Source organism: Heptranchias perlo, chromosome 37 (genome assembly GCF_035084215.1).
Source record: "Heptranchias perlo isolate sHepPer1 chromosome 37, sHepPer1.hap1, whole genome shotgun sequence".
In the NCBI taxonomy this organism is placed as follows: Eukaryota; Metazoa; Chordata; class Chondrichthyes; order Hexanchiformes; family Hexanchidae; genus Heptranchias; species Heptranchias perlo.
This window is the reverse complement of record NC_090361.1, coordinates 6,079,329-6,093,988: the sequence shown is the minus strand read 5'-3', so window position 1 is coordinate 6,093,988 and position 14,660 is coordinate 6,079,329. Positions and strand designations below refer to the sequence as shown.

Here is a 14,660-nt window from a genome sequence, read left to right as displayed (position 1 = left end):
GCATTTCCATTTCCCACGCCAACTCTGAAAGACTGGACAGGCTGGGGCTGTTTTCTCTATAAAAGAACTGAGGGGTGACCTGATAGAGGTCTTTAAAATTATGAAGGGGTTCGATAGGGTAGTCCAAAACTAGAGGCCATAAATATAAGATAGTCACTAATAAATCCAATACGGAATTCAGGAGAAACTTCTTCACCCAGAGAATGGTGAAAATGTGAAACTCACTACAAGGAATAGTTGAGGTGAACAGCATAGATGCATTTAATGGGAAGCTAGATAAACACATGAGGGTGAAAGGAATAGAAGGATATGCTGATAGGGTGAGATGATGAGGGGTGAGACTAGGCTCGTGTGGAGCATAAACAATGGCATAGACCATTAGGGCTGAATGACCTGTTTCTGTGCTGTAAATTCTATGTAATTCTACGTAAAACTCCTCCTACTCCATGTACCTGATCTGGTTCCCTGTGTTCCATACTCGGCCTGTTCACACTGCGGCCAAGTTCGGAGACCTGGGAACAGCGAGCCACGCACGCGTGCAGATCGCCCAAGGACCACGTCACGGTGCGCGCCGAGCTCTCCTCCCCCCGATGTCAGGGATCGTCTCTACAGGGCCAGTGGTATGAAAACATCCGGACCACTGCCCTCCACAAGCAGGCTGAGAGCTCGGCCCTTGACAACCAGAACATAGTGCAACCCAACGGCAAGTACCTAGGGAAGCAGTGTTCCCGGTCTCCGGAAGCAGGGCTGTAATACGTGGAATGCCTTAGTGGGATTTGTGCCAAGTTATCATAGAATCGTACAGCACAGAAGAAGCCCTGTCGGCCTATCGTGCCTGAGCCAGCTCTTTGAAAGAGCTATCCAGTTAGCCCCACTCCTCCACTTTTTCCCCATAGCCCTGCAAATGTTTCCTTTTCAAGTATTTATCCAATTCCCTTTTGAAAGTTGCTTTTGAATCTGCTTCCACCGCCCTTTCAGGCAGCGCATTCCAGATCATGACAACTTGCTGCGTAAAAAAAAATTCTCCCCATCTCCCCTCTGGTTCTTTTGCCAATTATCTTAAATCTGTGTCCTCTGGTTACTGACCCTCCTGCCAGTGAAAACAATTTCTCCTCATTTACTCTATCAAAACCCCTCATGATTTGGAACACCCCTATCAAATCTCCCCTTAACCTTCTCTGCTCTAAGGTGAAAAACCCCAGCTCCTCCAATCTCTCTACATACCTGAAGTCCCTCGTTCCTGGTACCATTCTGGTAAATCTCCTCTGTCTCTATCCCCCCCTTCCCCCCCACCACCAAGGCCTTGACTCCCTTATGCGTAGTTTTTGCACTGTAGGTCCAGGCCTATGAGGAGCCTGGCTCAACACTGTCCTCCAATTCATTTCACTCTTCCAGCCACCGGTCACAGAGATCGTCGTCCATCAGCCTGAGCAGAAGCCAGGTCCCAGTGGTGATACTGTCCCTGGCTCCCAGTCCAGCAATGCCTCGATTTAATTTTAAAAAAAATTCTCATCCTTGTTTTCAAATCCCTCCTTGGCCTCGCCCCCCTCCCTATCTCTGTAACCTCCTCCAACCCTCCGAGATCTCTGCGCTCCTCCAATTCTGGTCCCTTGCGCATCCCCGATTTCCTTCGCTCCGCTGTTGGCGGCCGTGCCTTCAACTGCCTAGGCCCTAAGCCCTGTAATTCCCTCCCTGAACCTCTCCACCTCTCTCTGCTCCTTTAAGATGCTCCTTAAAACCTACTTCTTTGACCAAGCTTTTGGTCACCTGTCCTAATATCTCCTTATGTGGCTTGGAGTCAAATTTTGTCTGCTGACGCTCATGTGAAGCGCCTTGGAATGTTTTACTATGTTAAAGGCGCTATATAAATGCAAGTTGTTGTTACCGCACAGACCCCGAAAAGCGTAACTGACTTTAATGATGATAGGTAGCTGTGCATATTTAACGAACAGGCTACTTACTATACATAGAAGATTTGCTCTCCCATGTCATTTCTAACCAGCAACCTGATTTAAAAACTGGTCCTTCGAGAAGACACTAAATGTCTCCATCTCATTTTCATGCGGCTCAGGGCAGCCATAGGACTTGATAAAGTCTCAAACGCACCAAGTCGAATATATTTGTCTTTGATTTCAACGAAAATCAAATCACCCATGGGTTGAAATCTGAGAGAACGAGATAGAGAGTGAAAGATGTGAAAGTGTGTCTGACAGTCAGATTGTGTCTGGAGGCCCTCGATATGTGGTGTCCTTTAATTTCCTGTCAGGTCCTGAACATTTTATATATATTTTTTTCACAGCACAATGATTCAATCTCTTGTTTTGGGGTGGGAAGAAAAAGATAATTACACAATGGTATTTACTGCCGTGGCTCAGTGGGTACCACACTTGTCCTCCTGAGTTAGAAGGTTGTGGGTTCAAGTCCCACTTCAGAGACTTCAGCACAAAATCTAGACTAACACTCCAATGCAGTACTGAGGGAGTGCTGCACTGTCGAAGGTGCCGTCTTTCAGATGAGACGTTAAACCGAGGCCCCATCTGCCCCCTCGGGTGGACGTAAAAGATCCCATGGCACTATTTCGAAGAAGAGCAGGGGAGTTTTCCCCGCTGTCCTGGCCAATATTTATCCCTCAGCCAACATCGCTAAACATTATTACCTCATTGCTGTTTGTGGGATCTTGCTGTGCGCAAATTGGCTGCTGTGTTTTTCTACATTACAACAGTGACTACACCTCAAAAGTTCCTCATTGGCTGTAAAGCGCTTTGGGACGTCCTGAGCTCGTGAAAAGCGCTACATAAATGCAAGTCTTTCTTTCCTTTTAAATGTAGGCGTTCTTTGGGAGGAGGAAATAGTTGGGAAGATTTTGGAATGAACATGTGAGAGAGAAGCGGAGAGAGACACGTAAAGAATTAGAGAGTGAATGAAGCAGAGAGAGACACTCAAAGAATTAGAAAATGAATGAAGCAGAGAGAGGGAGACAGAAAGAATTAGAGAGTGAATGAAGCAGGGAAAGGGAGACAGAAATAATTACAGAGTGAGAGTTGCAGAGCGAGGGGGATCGAAGGAATTAGAGAGCGTGAAGAGCAGGCAGTTACAGGAAGAGAGACACTTTTTTGTTTAACTCTTGTCTGTAGGCAGAGCCTACTCTGGTTCTTGTGAACAAGACCTCTGGGCTTCCCTGCTGGGTGAGTTAGCAAATGTATTGTGCGGTCTGATCGGGAGCCAATCAGAGCAGGAAGGCCCCAGGCTTTAATCAAAGGGCGGTGAGCCACTTGACTGATCTCAGCAGGGACAACAGTGGGATGCTACGGTTTTTCTCAGTGTCTCTCAGCTGGGGAGAGGAAAAGTCATCCCGAGATCCCGCTTCTGATTATTATGCAGTGACTCTTACTAGAAAGTGCCTGTGTACAAACATTGAATGAAGATAGAAACAAGCCCAATTGTGATGCCTTCTGTGGGTGACTGACCAGTCACCTTCCTGAAAATCACAAAGCATCGGTCTGTGCACAAACCTAACGAATTTACAGCACAGAAACAGGCCATTCGGCCCAACTGGTCAATGCCGGTGTTTATGCTCCACATGAGCCTACTCACTCCCTACTTCTTCTCACCCTATGAGCATTTCCTTCTATTCCTTTCTCCCTCATGTACATATCCAAGGAGTCTTACAACACCAGGTTATAGTCCAACAGCTTTATTTAAAATCACCAAGCTTTCGGAGGCTTCCTCCTTCACCTGACGAAGGAGGAAGCCTCCGAAAGCTTGTGATTTTAAATAAAGCTGTTGGACTATAACCTGGTGTTGTAAGACTCCTTACATTTGTCCACCCCAGTCCATCACCGGCATCTCCACATCATGTACGTGTCCAGCTTCCCCTTAAATGCATCTATTCTATTTGCCTCAACTACTCCATGTAACGAGTTCCACATTCTCACCACTCTCTGGGTAAAGAGGTTTCTCCTAAATTCCCTATTGGATTTATCAGTGACTATCTTATATTTATGGCCTCTAGTTTTGGACTCCCCCCACAATTGGAAACATCTTTTCTACGTCCACCGTATCGAACCCCTTCATAATTTTAAAGGCCTGTATTAGGCCACCCCTCAGCCTTCTCTTTACTACAGAAAAGAGCCCCAGCATGTTCAGTCTTTCTTGATAGGCATAACCTCTCAGTTCTGGTATCATCCTTGTATGTCTTTTTTGCACCTTCTCCATTGCCTCTATATCCTTCCTGGTCTGTTTGGTCCATGCCTGACCGGTTGGCCAAATTTGCTTCTGTGAAGCGTCTTGGGACATTTTTACTACGTTAAAGGCACTATATAAATGCAAGTTGTTGTTTTTTGGAGAAATAAAATGGTGCTTCTTCTGAATTGAAGATTCTAGGTGAAGGCTGCAGATTGAGAGGACAGTGCAGCACGCTGTACCTGGGGTTATTACCTACTTAAAGGCAGGGGCTATTCAGAGCATCAACTCTTTCCCCCCCCCCCGCTCGTGTGGATGGGAGCCTGATATGTATCGTGTGCAGCAATGAGGATAATTTCTGTTTAAATAGAGACTGCCATCCTTTCACTGAGTGCACTTAGCTGTAGTTTAATGGCCTCATTGTCACCTTTTCAAATGCTTAGTTGTCGTGTAAATGGCCGGGATTAGAGGGCGGCAACAATCTTGTGAATTGCTAGCACTTCACCGAGTGTTTGTAAACAGAAACTACGTTTATATTGCAGAAGTGCTTCCGCTTGTGTTTCAGCTGCTGGCCCTGTTTATAATGTGGGGTCGAATTTATGGCAACTGCCCATTAGAGTTTGCCAACTCTGGTCAAGTCCCACTCCAGAGACTTGAGCACAAAATCTAGGCTGACACTCCCAGTGCAGTACTGAGAGTCTGAGGTGCCGTCTTTCGAATGAGACGTTAATCCGAGGCCCTGTCTGCCCTTTCAGGTGGATGTAAAAGATCCCATGGCACTATTTGAAGAAGAGCAGGGGAGTTCTCCCTGGTGTTCTGGCCAATATATATCCCCCAACCAACATTACTAAAATAGATTATCAGATCATTATCACATTGCTGTTTGCGGGACCTTCCTGTGCACAAATTGGCTGCTGTATTTCCTACATTACAACAGTGACTACACTTCAAAAGTTCCTCATTGGTTTTTTTGTTTTGCTATTTGGGACGTTCTGCGGGAGTGAAAGGCACTATATAAATACAATTCATTCATTCATTCTTACTTTCTTTCTTATCTCCCGCTCTCTCTAACACAGTGTGACTCAGAGGGGAACTTGGAGGTGATGGTGTTCTCATGCACCTGCTGTTCTTGTCCTTTTAGGGTGGTGGAGGTCGCGGGTTTGGGAGGAGCTGTCGATTTAACCTTCTCTGTTCTAATGAAAAGATCCCACTGTTTTTCCTCGTAACGAAAGCCTCTCGCGACTGAAAATCTTTTGGATTTTTTCAATGTCGACAGCTCTGGAAGTGAAGCGGAAATTTCTGGCAACTTTCAAGTCTGATTAAAGCAGCAACACACTTCACAGATGAGTTAACAGCAAGACTTACATGAGGCCAGATGTTTGTTACCTTGCAAGGGGCTCTCAGAGCTTCAGAACTGAATGGATGTAGTAGGCCTCTCGCTGAGGGAGATACATGAGGTTAATGTGTTCCAGCAGTGGGTCAGGGAGTCAGCGGAGAGTGGAGCTAGATTTAGAAGGAGGATGTGGCAGAGCTGGCCATCTCGTTAACTGGATGTTTTATACTGATTGAGGCTGTGGAGTGAAGCATCATCCTGATTTACCCAACTTCTTGCCAATGAGCTGTTGATCTCATCTTAGGATGTTTCTGTGTGCTCTCAGCTCTTCTTTCGCTGCTGAAGATTGGTTCGGACGAAATAACTCGGGAACACATAAGCCAAATGTTCACAGTGACTTCCCTTACTTGAGGGCTACGATGTGTGCAAGTGGGGCCCCCCGCTGGGAGGTCCAGTCCCTTTCTCAAGCCCGAAGGTGGTCAAATTGTTCCTGCAAAAGTTTTAGTAATGCCCTCTTTACACAGGGAACCAAAGGAGGCAGCAAATGGGGTCTTTGGTTGGTGGGGGGGGAGGGGGCTGATGGTAGGACCTGCACATTCCCCACCCCAGTTGACTGGTGGGCACCAGCACTCCCAAACAGCATGGGGCATGCGAACACCCGAGATACACCAGTGGGGGTTTGGGAGCCCGCTGGCTTCATGAACAATGAGTTGGCCCCCCCGACTGACCCTGTACAATCCTGCCAGCAGCCCAGGGTAAATGCTGGGATTGCAACCCACAGATTCTTGGCCCCCTGAGTGCCTGTCTCGGGCGCAGTGTCCCATTTCCCCAGTACTAACATTCCTCACCGTAACGAGCACTAAACTTGCCTTCTCAGGGTAATTAGTGTTGGGCAATAAATGTAGCCCTGGCCACATCCCCAGAACAAATTAAAAATATACTCCCTCCAAAAGCAATAAAGGATTGGTGGGTTTTTGATTGACAGTCGGGGTGGCAAAGGGTCGCAGCTGATATTTAATGACCTGCTTTCCGAGTTAATTCTCTTTAATAAACCCGTCGAGCTCGAAGGTGTTCATGACACAGTGCTGTGATAATCATTATCCAGTAGATGTTCATTTGTCTTCTTGAAGAAAGAGAGTGACAAAGGTTATTATTTGCTGTGTGCTGGGGAGGCTTGTTTGTTCTGTTGAATGTTCTTCAGTCTCTTGAAGATGTTTAGAGATGTTCACTGAGATTCTAATTAGCTGAGTAACACTAAGGGTAGATATTACACTCTGAAGTTAGGAGAAAGGCTTACAGTTTGGTGATATATGATTAAGATGACATCTTTGTCTGGCCGAAGAAGCGTTCATAATTACTGGGTCTTTTGTCCCTATTTTGGGAGAGCGATTTCTGTGTGACTCTGGATCGGGAGCCATGTCTGGTCTGTGGATGTGCTGAGCACCCCTGTATAATACAGAGACCCAGAGTTCACACCGGAGAGCACTTCCCCAGATTTATCTTACCCGGAGGCGCCTTAACCCAGCGACAGATCTGTACACCCACATTTTTGTTGGTTACTTGGTTTTGTTGGTTCTGTTGGACGTTGGGGCTTCCAGCCAACGATGGACACATTGTAATGTAAAACTTCCCTTTAGAAGTAGCTGGACTCCCCTGCTGGAGGCTGAGATAGATAGACTTTTGTTGGGTAAGGGGTATCAAGGGATAGGGAGCTAAGGTAGGTAAATGGAGTTGGGGTACAGATCAGCCATGATCTAATTGAAAGGCAGAGCAGGCTCGAGGGGCTGAATGGCCTCCTCCTGTTCCTAGTCACCTGGCCTGGATGTGCCTATCCCTGACTGTACCCTGGCAGTAATGGTTATGGTCTTGCTGTGTTTTTTTTTTGCAGTTGTCGAACCAGCAACCGGAAAAGCCTGATTCTGACGAGCACGTCACCAACTCTTCCACGACCTCATTCGCCGCTTCCAGGTCACCTAGGTAAGGCAGGAGGCTCCGTACTGCTCGCCCTTCACCACAGAGGTGGGGGGATCCAGTGACACTGAGTGATGTGAGAAATTTCAGCCTGTAGCCACGGAATGTCCTCAAACTATCAGTGACCCTAGTTCTCATCACAGTTGCTCCCATCAGCTTGATTGTTACGTCTTCAGGAGGTCACAGCTGGCTTGTTATATACATGTCACTAATAAATCCAATAGGAAATGCAGGAGAAACTTCTTTACCCAGAGAGTGGTTAGAATGTGGAACTCGCTCCCACAGGGAGTAGCTGGGCCGAATAGCACAGCTGCATTTAAGGGGAAGTCAGATAAACACATGAGGAAGAAAGGAATAGAAGGTTATATTGATAGGGTGAGATGAGGTAGAGTGGGAGGAGGCTCGAGTGGAGCATAAACACCGGCATAGTCCAGGGGCCAAATGGCCTGTTTCTGTCCTGTAAACTCTATGTAATTGTATGTCCGACTGGACTGAAGGAGCCTTACACTGGGCTGGGATGTACAGGTTGCTTTCTCTTGCAGACTTTGAGAAGCAACTTGAGTTTAGATTTTAGAAACAGAATTTACCTGAAAATAATCTCAATTCACACAAATTTTGAGGAGCCTGGTGCAAATGCCTGTTCTGCTTTAAAGCATTTTGAAATAACACGAGGAAACATGAAAAGAGAAATGACCATTTGGCCTATTAAGTCTGGTCCTTCCATAAACCTTATTGTGAACTCTACTCCGATCATTTAATCTCATGAGGGGAAAATTCTGCATAAAATATCCTTGAAGATAATTAATCCAAATTCCAGTATTTCACCCAGCCCGACATCTCCACTACTTAGTGCTGAAACAGAACACTAGCACCAAAACAAATGCTACTCCTCTTGCTCTGCCCTCATCTGTTAAGTCAGTCTTGCTCTGCACACATTATCAGCTATGTTTGCCCAAATAATTTTACAGACAGAATAATTTTATAGAAAGAGACAAAGAAAAAGTAAAAAAAAAATTAATGTCCAACAACAATTAAAATCTGAAGGAATGAGACACCAAACTTGTAAAAGTTAATTTTGGGTGCCAGAGAGGTTGTTTGGCAGTAATTAAGATTTACCACACCGTTAAAAGGGTACTTAGACTTGAAATGACTTGACTTAACTTTTTTTTGGCGAGTTTAGTCCGTATCTATCAGGTAAGTACAGGAACTTCGCTCCGGGGAGCCAGACAGCGAGATGCCATTTTCACGCAGCTTTTGGAGGAGCATCGCATCTCAGCCAGCAGCTTCCGGATTTCCACGTTTAATGGCACATGTGCGGTCGCCAGAAGTTACTGTCCGATTTGCGCATGAGTAACGATGAGCGCTGTTAGCCTCACTGTTATTTTTACAGCAGAATCCAGCCCATTATGTCCCCATGTTCTTGATTCTCCCACCAGAGGAAATAGTTTCTCTGCATCTATCCTATCGAATCCTTTTAACATTTTAAACACCTCGATCAGATCCCCCCATCAATCTTCTATACTGAAGGGAATACAACCCAGGTTTATGCAACCTGTCCTCATAATTTAACCCTCTAAACCCTGGTACCATTCTGGTGAATCTGCGCTGCATCCCCACCAAGGCCAATGTATCCTTCCTGAGGTGTGGTGCCAAAATCTGGACGCGGTTCTCCAGATGGGGTCTGACCAAGGCTCTGTACAACTGAAGCATTAATTCCTCCCCTTTGTATTCCAGCCCCCATGAGATAAAGGCCAGCATTCCATTGGCCTTTTTGATTGCTTTTTGTACCTGTGCACTAGCTTTAAATGATTTGCGTACTTGACTCCCAAATCTCTTTGCTCCTCTACAGTTGCTAGTTTCTCACCTTTTAGAAAATACACTGATTTATCGTTCTTGGGTCCAAAGTGGGTGACTTCACACTTGCCCACGTTGGACTCCATTTGCTGTAGATTTGCCCACTCACTTAAATGTTTCTACAAATAATATAATTTTATCTACTCGTGGCTTTTGGTGAAGCAGCAGGGATAGTGGGAACCAAGAATTGGAGCCCATATAGAATCATAGAATGATACAGCACAGAAGGAGGCCATTCAGCCCATCGTGCCTGTGCCAGCTCTTTGAAAGAGCTATCCGATTAGTCCCGCTCCCCTGCTCTTTCCCCATAGCCCTGCAAATTTTTCCCCTTCAAGTATTTATCCAATTCCCTTTTGAAATTTATTATTGAATCTGCTTCCACCGCCATTTCAGGCAGTGCATTCCAGATTATAACAACTCGCTGAGTAAAAAAAAAAAATTCTCCTCATCTCCCCTCTGGTTGTTTTGCCAATTGCCTTAAATCTGTGTCCTCTGATTGCCAGTGTAATATTTCAGTACCGACCTTGGAAACTGTGCATCGAAGGCAGCCCATGATTAGGAGAGGTAATTGTTTGAAAGTCAACTGCCAAGTAATTTATTTCATTTCTTCCAACTTTCTCACCTTAATTCCTGAAGGCAGCAACTCGTGCTGTTATGGGTTAAATAGGCCCTTGGTACCTTTCCCCAGTGATCATTCTTCATGCGTAAACCTGGACAGTGAGCATCATCAGGTTACTCAGTTGTGGAGAGCATCACTGACAGACCTCATCTTGTCCTCGGCCCATGTTCATACGGGTTACCGTCAGTCAGCCCTGGTTCTGTGGTAGCCCTTCAAATCCTCCACGGCTGCCCGGACGTCTTAAAAAATGGGCCCTACGGATTTAGCAATGGCCCAGACTAGCACATGGATTGGGAGCAAGCCGTCCCACCGCTGAATTTGACAGCAATGCACCCATTTAACACCTGAAAAACGGGCGATACGCATCCCTCTTTCTGCCCCGATGTTTCGTTGTGTAGACATTCTGTCAGTGAAGTAATAAAGCAGTAACATTAAGTTTGAAGATTTACGTTCAGGGAAAGCTCCAGTTTACCTCTCCTGTGCTTTGTTCCTTTGTTCAGGCAGCAGTCCCTTGGACAGTCCGCGGACCTTCTCTCCCAATGCCCCGGCTCACTTTTCATTCGTGACCTCTCGAAGGTAAGGGTGGTTTTTACTCCCAAGGGGTGAACGTTCAATTGTTTCCCTCAGGTATGGACAAGGAGACAAGAACAACAACTCGCATTTATATAGCGCCTTTAACATAGTGAAAATGTCCCAAGGCGCTTCACAGGAACGTTATCAATCAAAATTTGACACCGAGCCACATAAGGAGATATTAGGACAGGAAAGTGGTAGGCTTTAAGGAGCGTCTTAAAGGAGGAGAGAGATGTAGAGAGGTTTCCGGCAGGAATTCCACAGCTTAGGGCCTAGGCAGCTGAAGGCACGGCCGCCAATGGTGGAGCGATGAAAATCGGGGAAGTGCAAGAATTGGAGGAGTGCAGAGATCTCAGAGGGTTGTAGGGCTGGTGAAGGTTACAGAGAGAGGGAAGGGCCAGGCCATGGAGTGATTTGAAAACAAGGATGAGAATTTTACAGTCGAGGCATTGTTGGACCAGGAGCCAATGTAGGTCAGCGAGCACATGGGATGATGGGTGAAAGGGACTTGGTGCGAGTCAGTATACGGGCAGCGGACTTTTGGATGAGCTCAAGGTTTACAGAGGGTGCAAGGTTGGAAGCCGGCCAGGAGAGCATTGGAATAGTCGAGTCTGGAGGTAACAAAGGCATGGATGACAAAACAGTTGGATTGAATGGTGACTCATGGCACTCAGTTCATTCATCATCTTCTGAAAAGTCTATAAATTTCCAAAATTAGAGGTCACAAATATAAAATAGTCACTAAGAAATCCAATAGGAAATTCAGGACAAACCTCTTTACCCAGGGAGTGGTTAGAATGTGGAACTTGCTACTACAAGGTGTAGTTGAGGCGAATAGCATAGATGCATTTAAGGGGAAGCTAAATAAACACTTGAGGGAGAAAGTAATAGAAGCCTAGAGGAGTATAGAACATGCAGGGGTGAAATTAAAAAGGAAATTAGGAAAGCTAAGAGAGGGCATGAAAAAATACTGGCAAGTAAAATTAAGAAAAACCCAAAAATGTTTTATAAATACATAAAGAGCAAGAGGATAACTAAGGAAAGAGTAGGGCCTATTAGAGACCAAAAAGGTAACCTATGGGTGGAGGCGGAAGATGTAGGTATGGTTCTTAATGAATACTTTGCTTTTGTCTTCACAAAGGAGGGCGACGATGCAGAGATTGTAGTTAAGGTGGAGGAGTGTGAAATATTGGATGGGATAAACATGGTGAGAGAGGAAGTATTACGACATTTAGCATCTTTGAAAGTAGATAAATCGCCAGGCCTGGATGAAATGTATCACAGGCTGTTAAAAGAAGCAAGGGAGGAAATAGCGGAGGCTCTGACCATCATTTTCCAATCTTCCCTGGCTACAGGCGTGGGTGACTGCTAACGTTGTACCGTTGTTTAAAAGGGGAGAAAAGGATAGACCGAGTAATTACAGGCCAGTCAGCCTAACCACGGTGGTGGGCAAATTATTGGAATCAATTCTGAGGGACAGTATAAACCATCATTTAGAAAGGCACGGATGAATCAAGAACAGTCAAAATGGATTTGTTATGGGAAGGTCGTGTCTGACTAACTTGATTGAATTTTTTGAGGAGGTAACAAGGGGGGTCGATGAGGGTAGTGCGTTTAATGTAGTCTACATGGATTTTAGCAAGGCTTTTGACATGGTCCCACATGGCAAGACTAGTCAAGAAAGTAAAAGCCCATGGGATCCAAGAGAAAGTGGCTAGTTGGATCCAAAATTGACTCAGTGGCAGGAAGCAAAGGGTAATGGTCGACGGGTGTTTTTGTGACTAGAAGAATGTTTCCAGTGGGGTTCCACAGGGCTCAGTACTAGGCCCCTTGCTTTTTGTGGTACATATTAATGATTTAGACTTAAATGTAGGGGGCATGACAAGGAGGTTTGCAGATGATACAAAAATTTTGGCCGTGTGGTTGACAGTGAGGAGGAAAGCTGTAGACTGCAGGAAGATATCAATGGACTGGCCAGGTGGGCAGAAAAGTGGCAAATGGAATTCAATCCAGAGAAGTGTGAGGTAATGCATTTGGGGAGGGCAAACAAGGCAAGGGAGTACACAATAAATGGGAGGATACTGAGAGGTGTAGAGGAAGAGAAGGACTTGGAGTGCATGTCCACAGATCCCTGAAGGTTAGCAGGACAGGTAGATAGGTGGTTAAGAAGGCATATGGGATACTTTCCTTTATTAGCCGAGGCATAGAATATAAGAGCAGGGAGGTTATGCTAGAATTGTATAAAACGCTAATTGAGCCACAGCTTGAGTACTGCGTACAGTTCTGGTCACCACATTACAGGAAAGATGTAATTGCACAAGAGAGGGTACAGAGGAGATTTACGAGGATGTTGCCAGGAGTGGAGAATTTTAGCTATGTGGAACGATTGGATAGGCTGGGGTTGTTTTCTTTGGATCAGAGTAGGCTGAGGGGTGACTTAATTGAGGTGTATAAAATTATGAGGGGCCTAGATAATGAATAGGAAGGACCTATTTCCCTTAGCAGAGGTCAATAACCAGGGGGCATAGATTTAAAGTAATTGGTAGAAGGATTAGAGGGGAGCTGAGGAAACATTTTTTCACCCAGAGGGTGGTGGGATCTGGAGTTCACTGTCTGAAAAGGTGATAGAGGCAGAAACTCTCATCACATTTTAAAAAGTACTTGGATGTGCACCTGAAGTGCCGTGACCTACAAGGCTGCGGACCAAGTGCTGGAAAGTGGGATTAGGCTGGGTAGCTCTTTTTCGACCGGCACAGACAAGATGGGCCGAATGGCCTCCTCCTGTGCTGTAAATTTTTCTATGTTTCTATGCTATGTTGATAGGGTTAGATGAAGAGGAGTGGGAGAAGACTTGTGTGGAGCATAAACACCTGCATGGACCAGTTGGGCCGAATGGCCTGTTCCTGTGCTTTGTAATTCTTTGTAATATTGGGTCATGAGGAGGGGGGGAGGGAGTCTGTCACGGATGGTTCTAGAGACTGAGAAGAAGTCCTGCAGTTGTGAACAAAGTACTTTGTCGCTCAGTCTGCTGCCTTTTAGTGGCTGGGCCAGTGAGAGAGTTCTGGTCACTAGTAACCGAGCAGAACAAATTGAGAAAATGGATAAGGTAAAATCCTGAAGGAAAAGATTGTGGAAAAGCAGGAAAAAAAATGATGACTGGGAAACCCCAAGCCTCTAAATCTAGGATTGTCCTGGGATTGTCCCACTTGCCTCGTGTCTTGAATCAGTTCACTTGTGGCTCAGGTTATGCTGTCATCAAATCCAATATTTTCCGAAAATAGGGGGGAAATGAGAAAGAGATTTGGATGGTCTCAGGATGATGCAGTTTGCCACTTTTCCACGGGCACCTCTTGCCAGTCGATGGAATAGTGTTTGAGTTTGACTGTGGTAAAGTCCATGGCATAGACCGTGTGCCCTTGCCTCTGACTGGGCAAGGAAGCAATTAGAAGCGAAAGAAATGCGGTCAAATTCCTCCTTTTGATTTTTTTTTTACTGAACAGATTGGCGTGAGTACAAATTGCCTACTGCATATTGGTACTCATGTTGTACTGCGGCACTCAGGGGTTAATGACGAACCGTCTTTTCGCAAAAATATCCGACGTGACAGAATTAATAAAATATGGAGCACCGAGTTATGTTTGTGAGCGATTGGGGAACTTAAATGTAGGACATTTGGTCTCAAGGAGCCAATTACATTAAACCTCAATATCCGACAGTTAACAGATTGATCCTGATCAGTGGAGAGGTGGCTATATCTGTACTTGTGAACACTGTACGTGTGTGTGTCGGGAGAGAGTAAGTGTGAATAGGTGATTGAAGATGTGTGTACGTGTGTTAATGTGAGGGTGGTGTAGATGAGCACTGTGGAAGTGAGACTGAACTGCAGGGTAGTGCCAGTGAGCTATATTTGGTGTTTAACGCTCAAATGATTGACAAGAAAGAAAGAACTTGCATTTATATAGCACCTTTCATGACCTCAGGACATCCCAAAGTGCTTTACAGCCAATGAAGTACTTTTAAAATGTAGTCACTGTTGTAATGTAGGAAATGCGGCAGCCAATTTGCGCACAGCAAGATCCCACAAACAGCAATGTGATAATGACCAGTTTTTGAGGTGTTGATTGAGGT

The 14,660-nt window shown here is 45.5% G+C and overlaps 1 protein-coding gene across 1 annotated transcript in view; it reads left to right on the top strand.

The window, feature by feature from the left end:
• The window catches only part of LOC137304279 (microtubule-associated serine/threonine-protein kinase 1-like), a 74,317-nt gene that overhangs the window by 9,144 nt on the left and 50,513 nt on the right, over positions 1-14,660 (top strand). The window contains exons 2-3 of the mRNA XM_067972831.1: positions 7,404-7,492; positions 10,460-10,535. Of these exons, the coding sequence (XP_067828932.1) occupies positions 7,404-7,492; positions 10,460-10,535 (165 nt within the window). The remainder of the gene's footprint in view (positions 1-7,403; positions 7,493-10,459; positions 10,536-14,660) is intronic.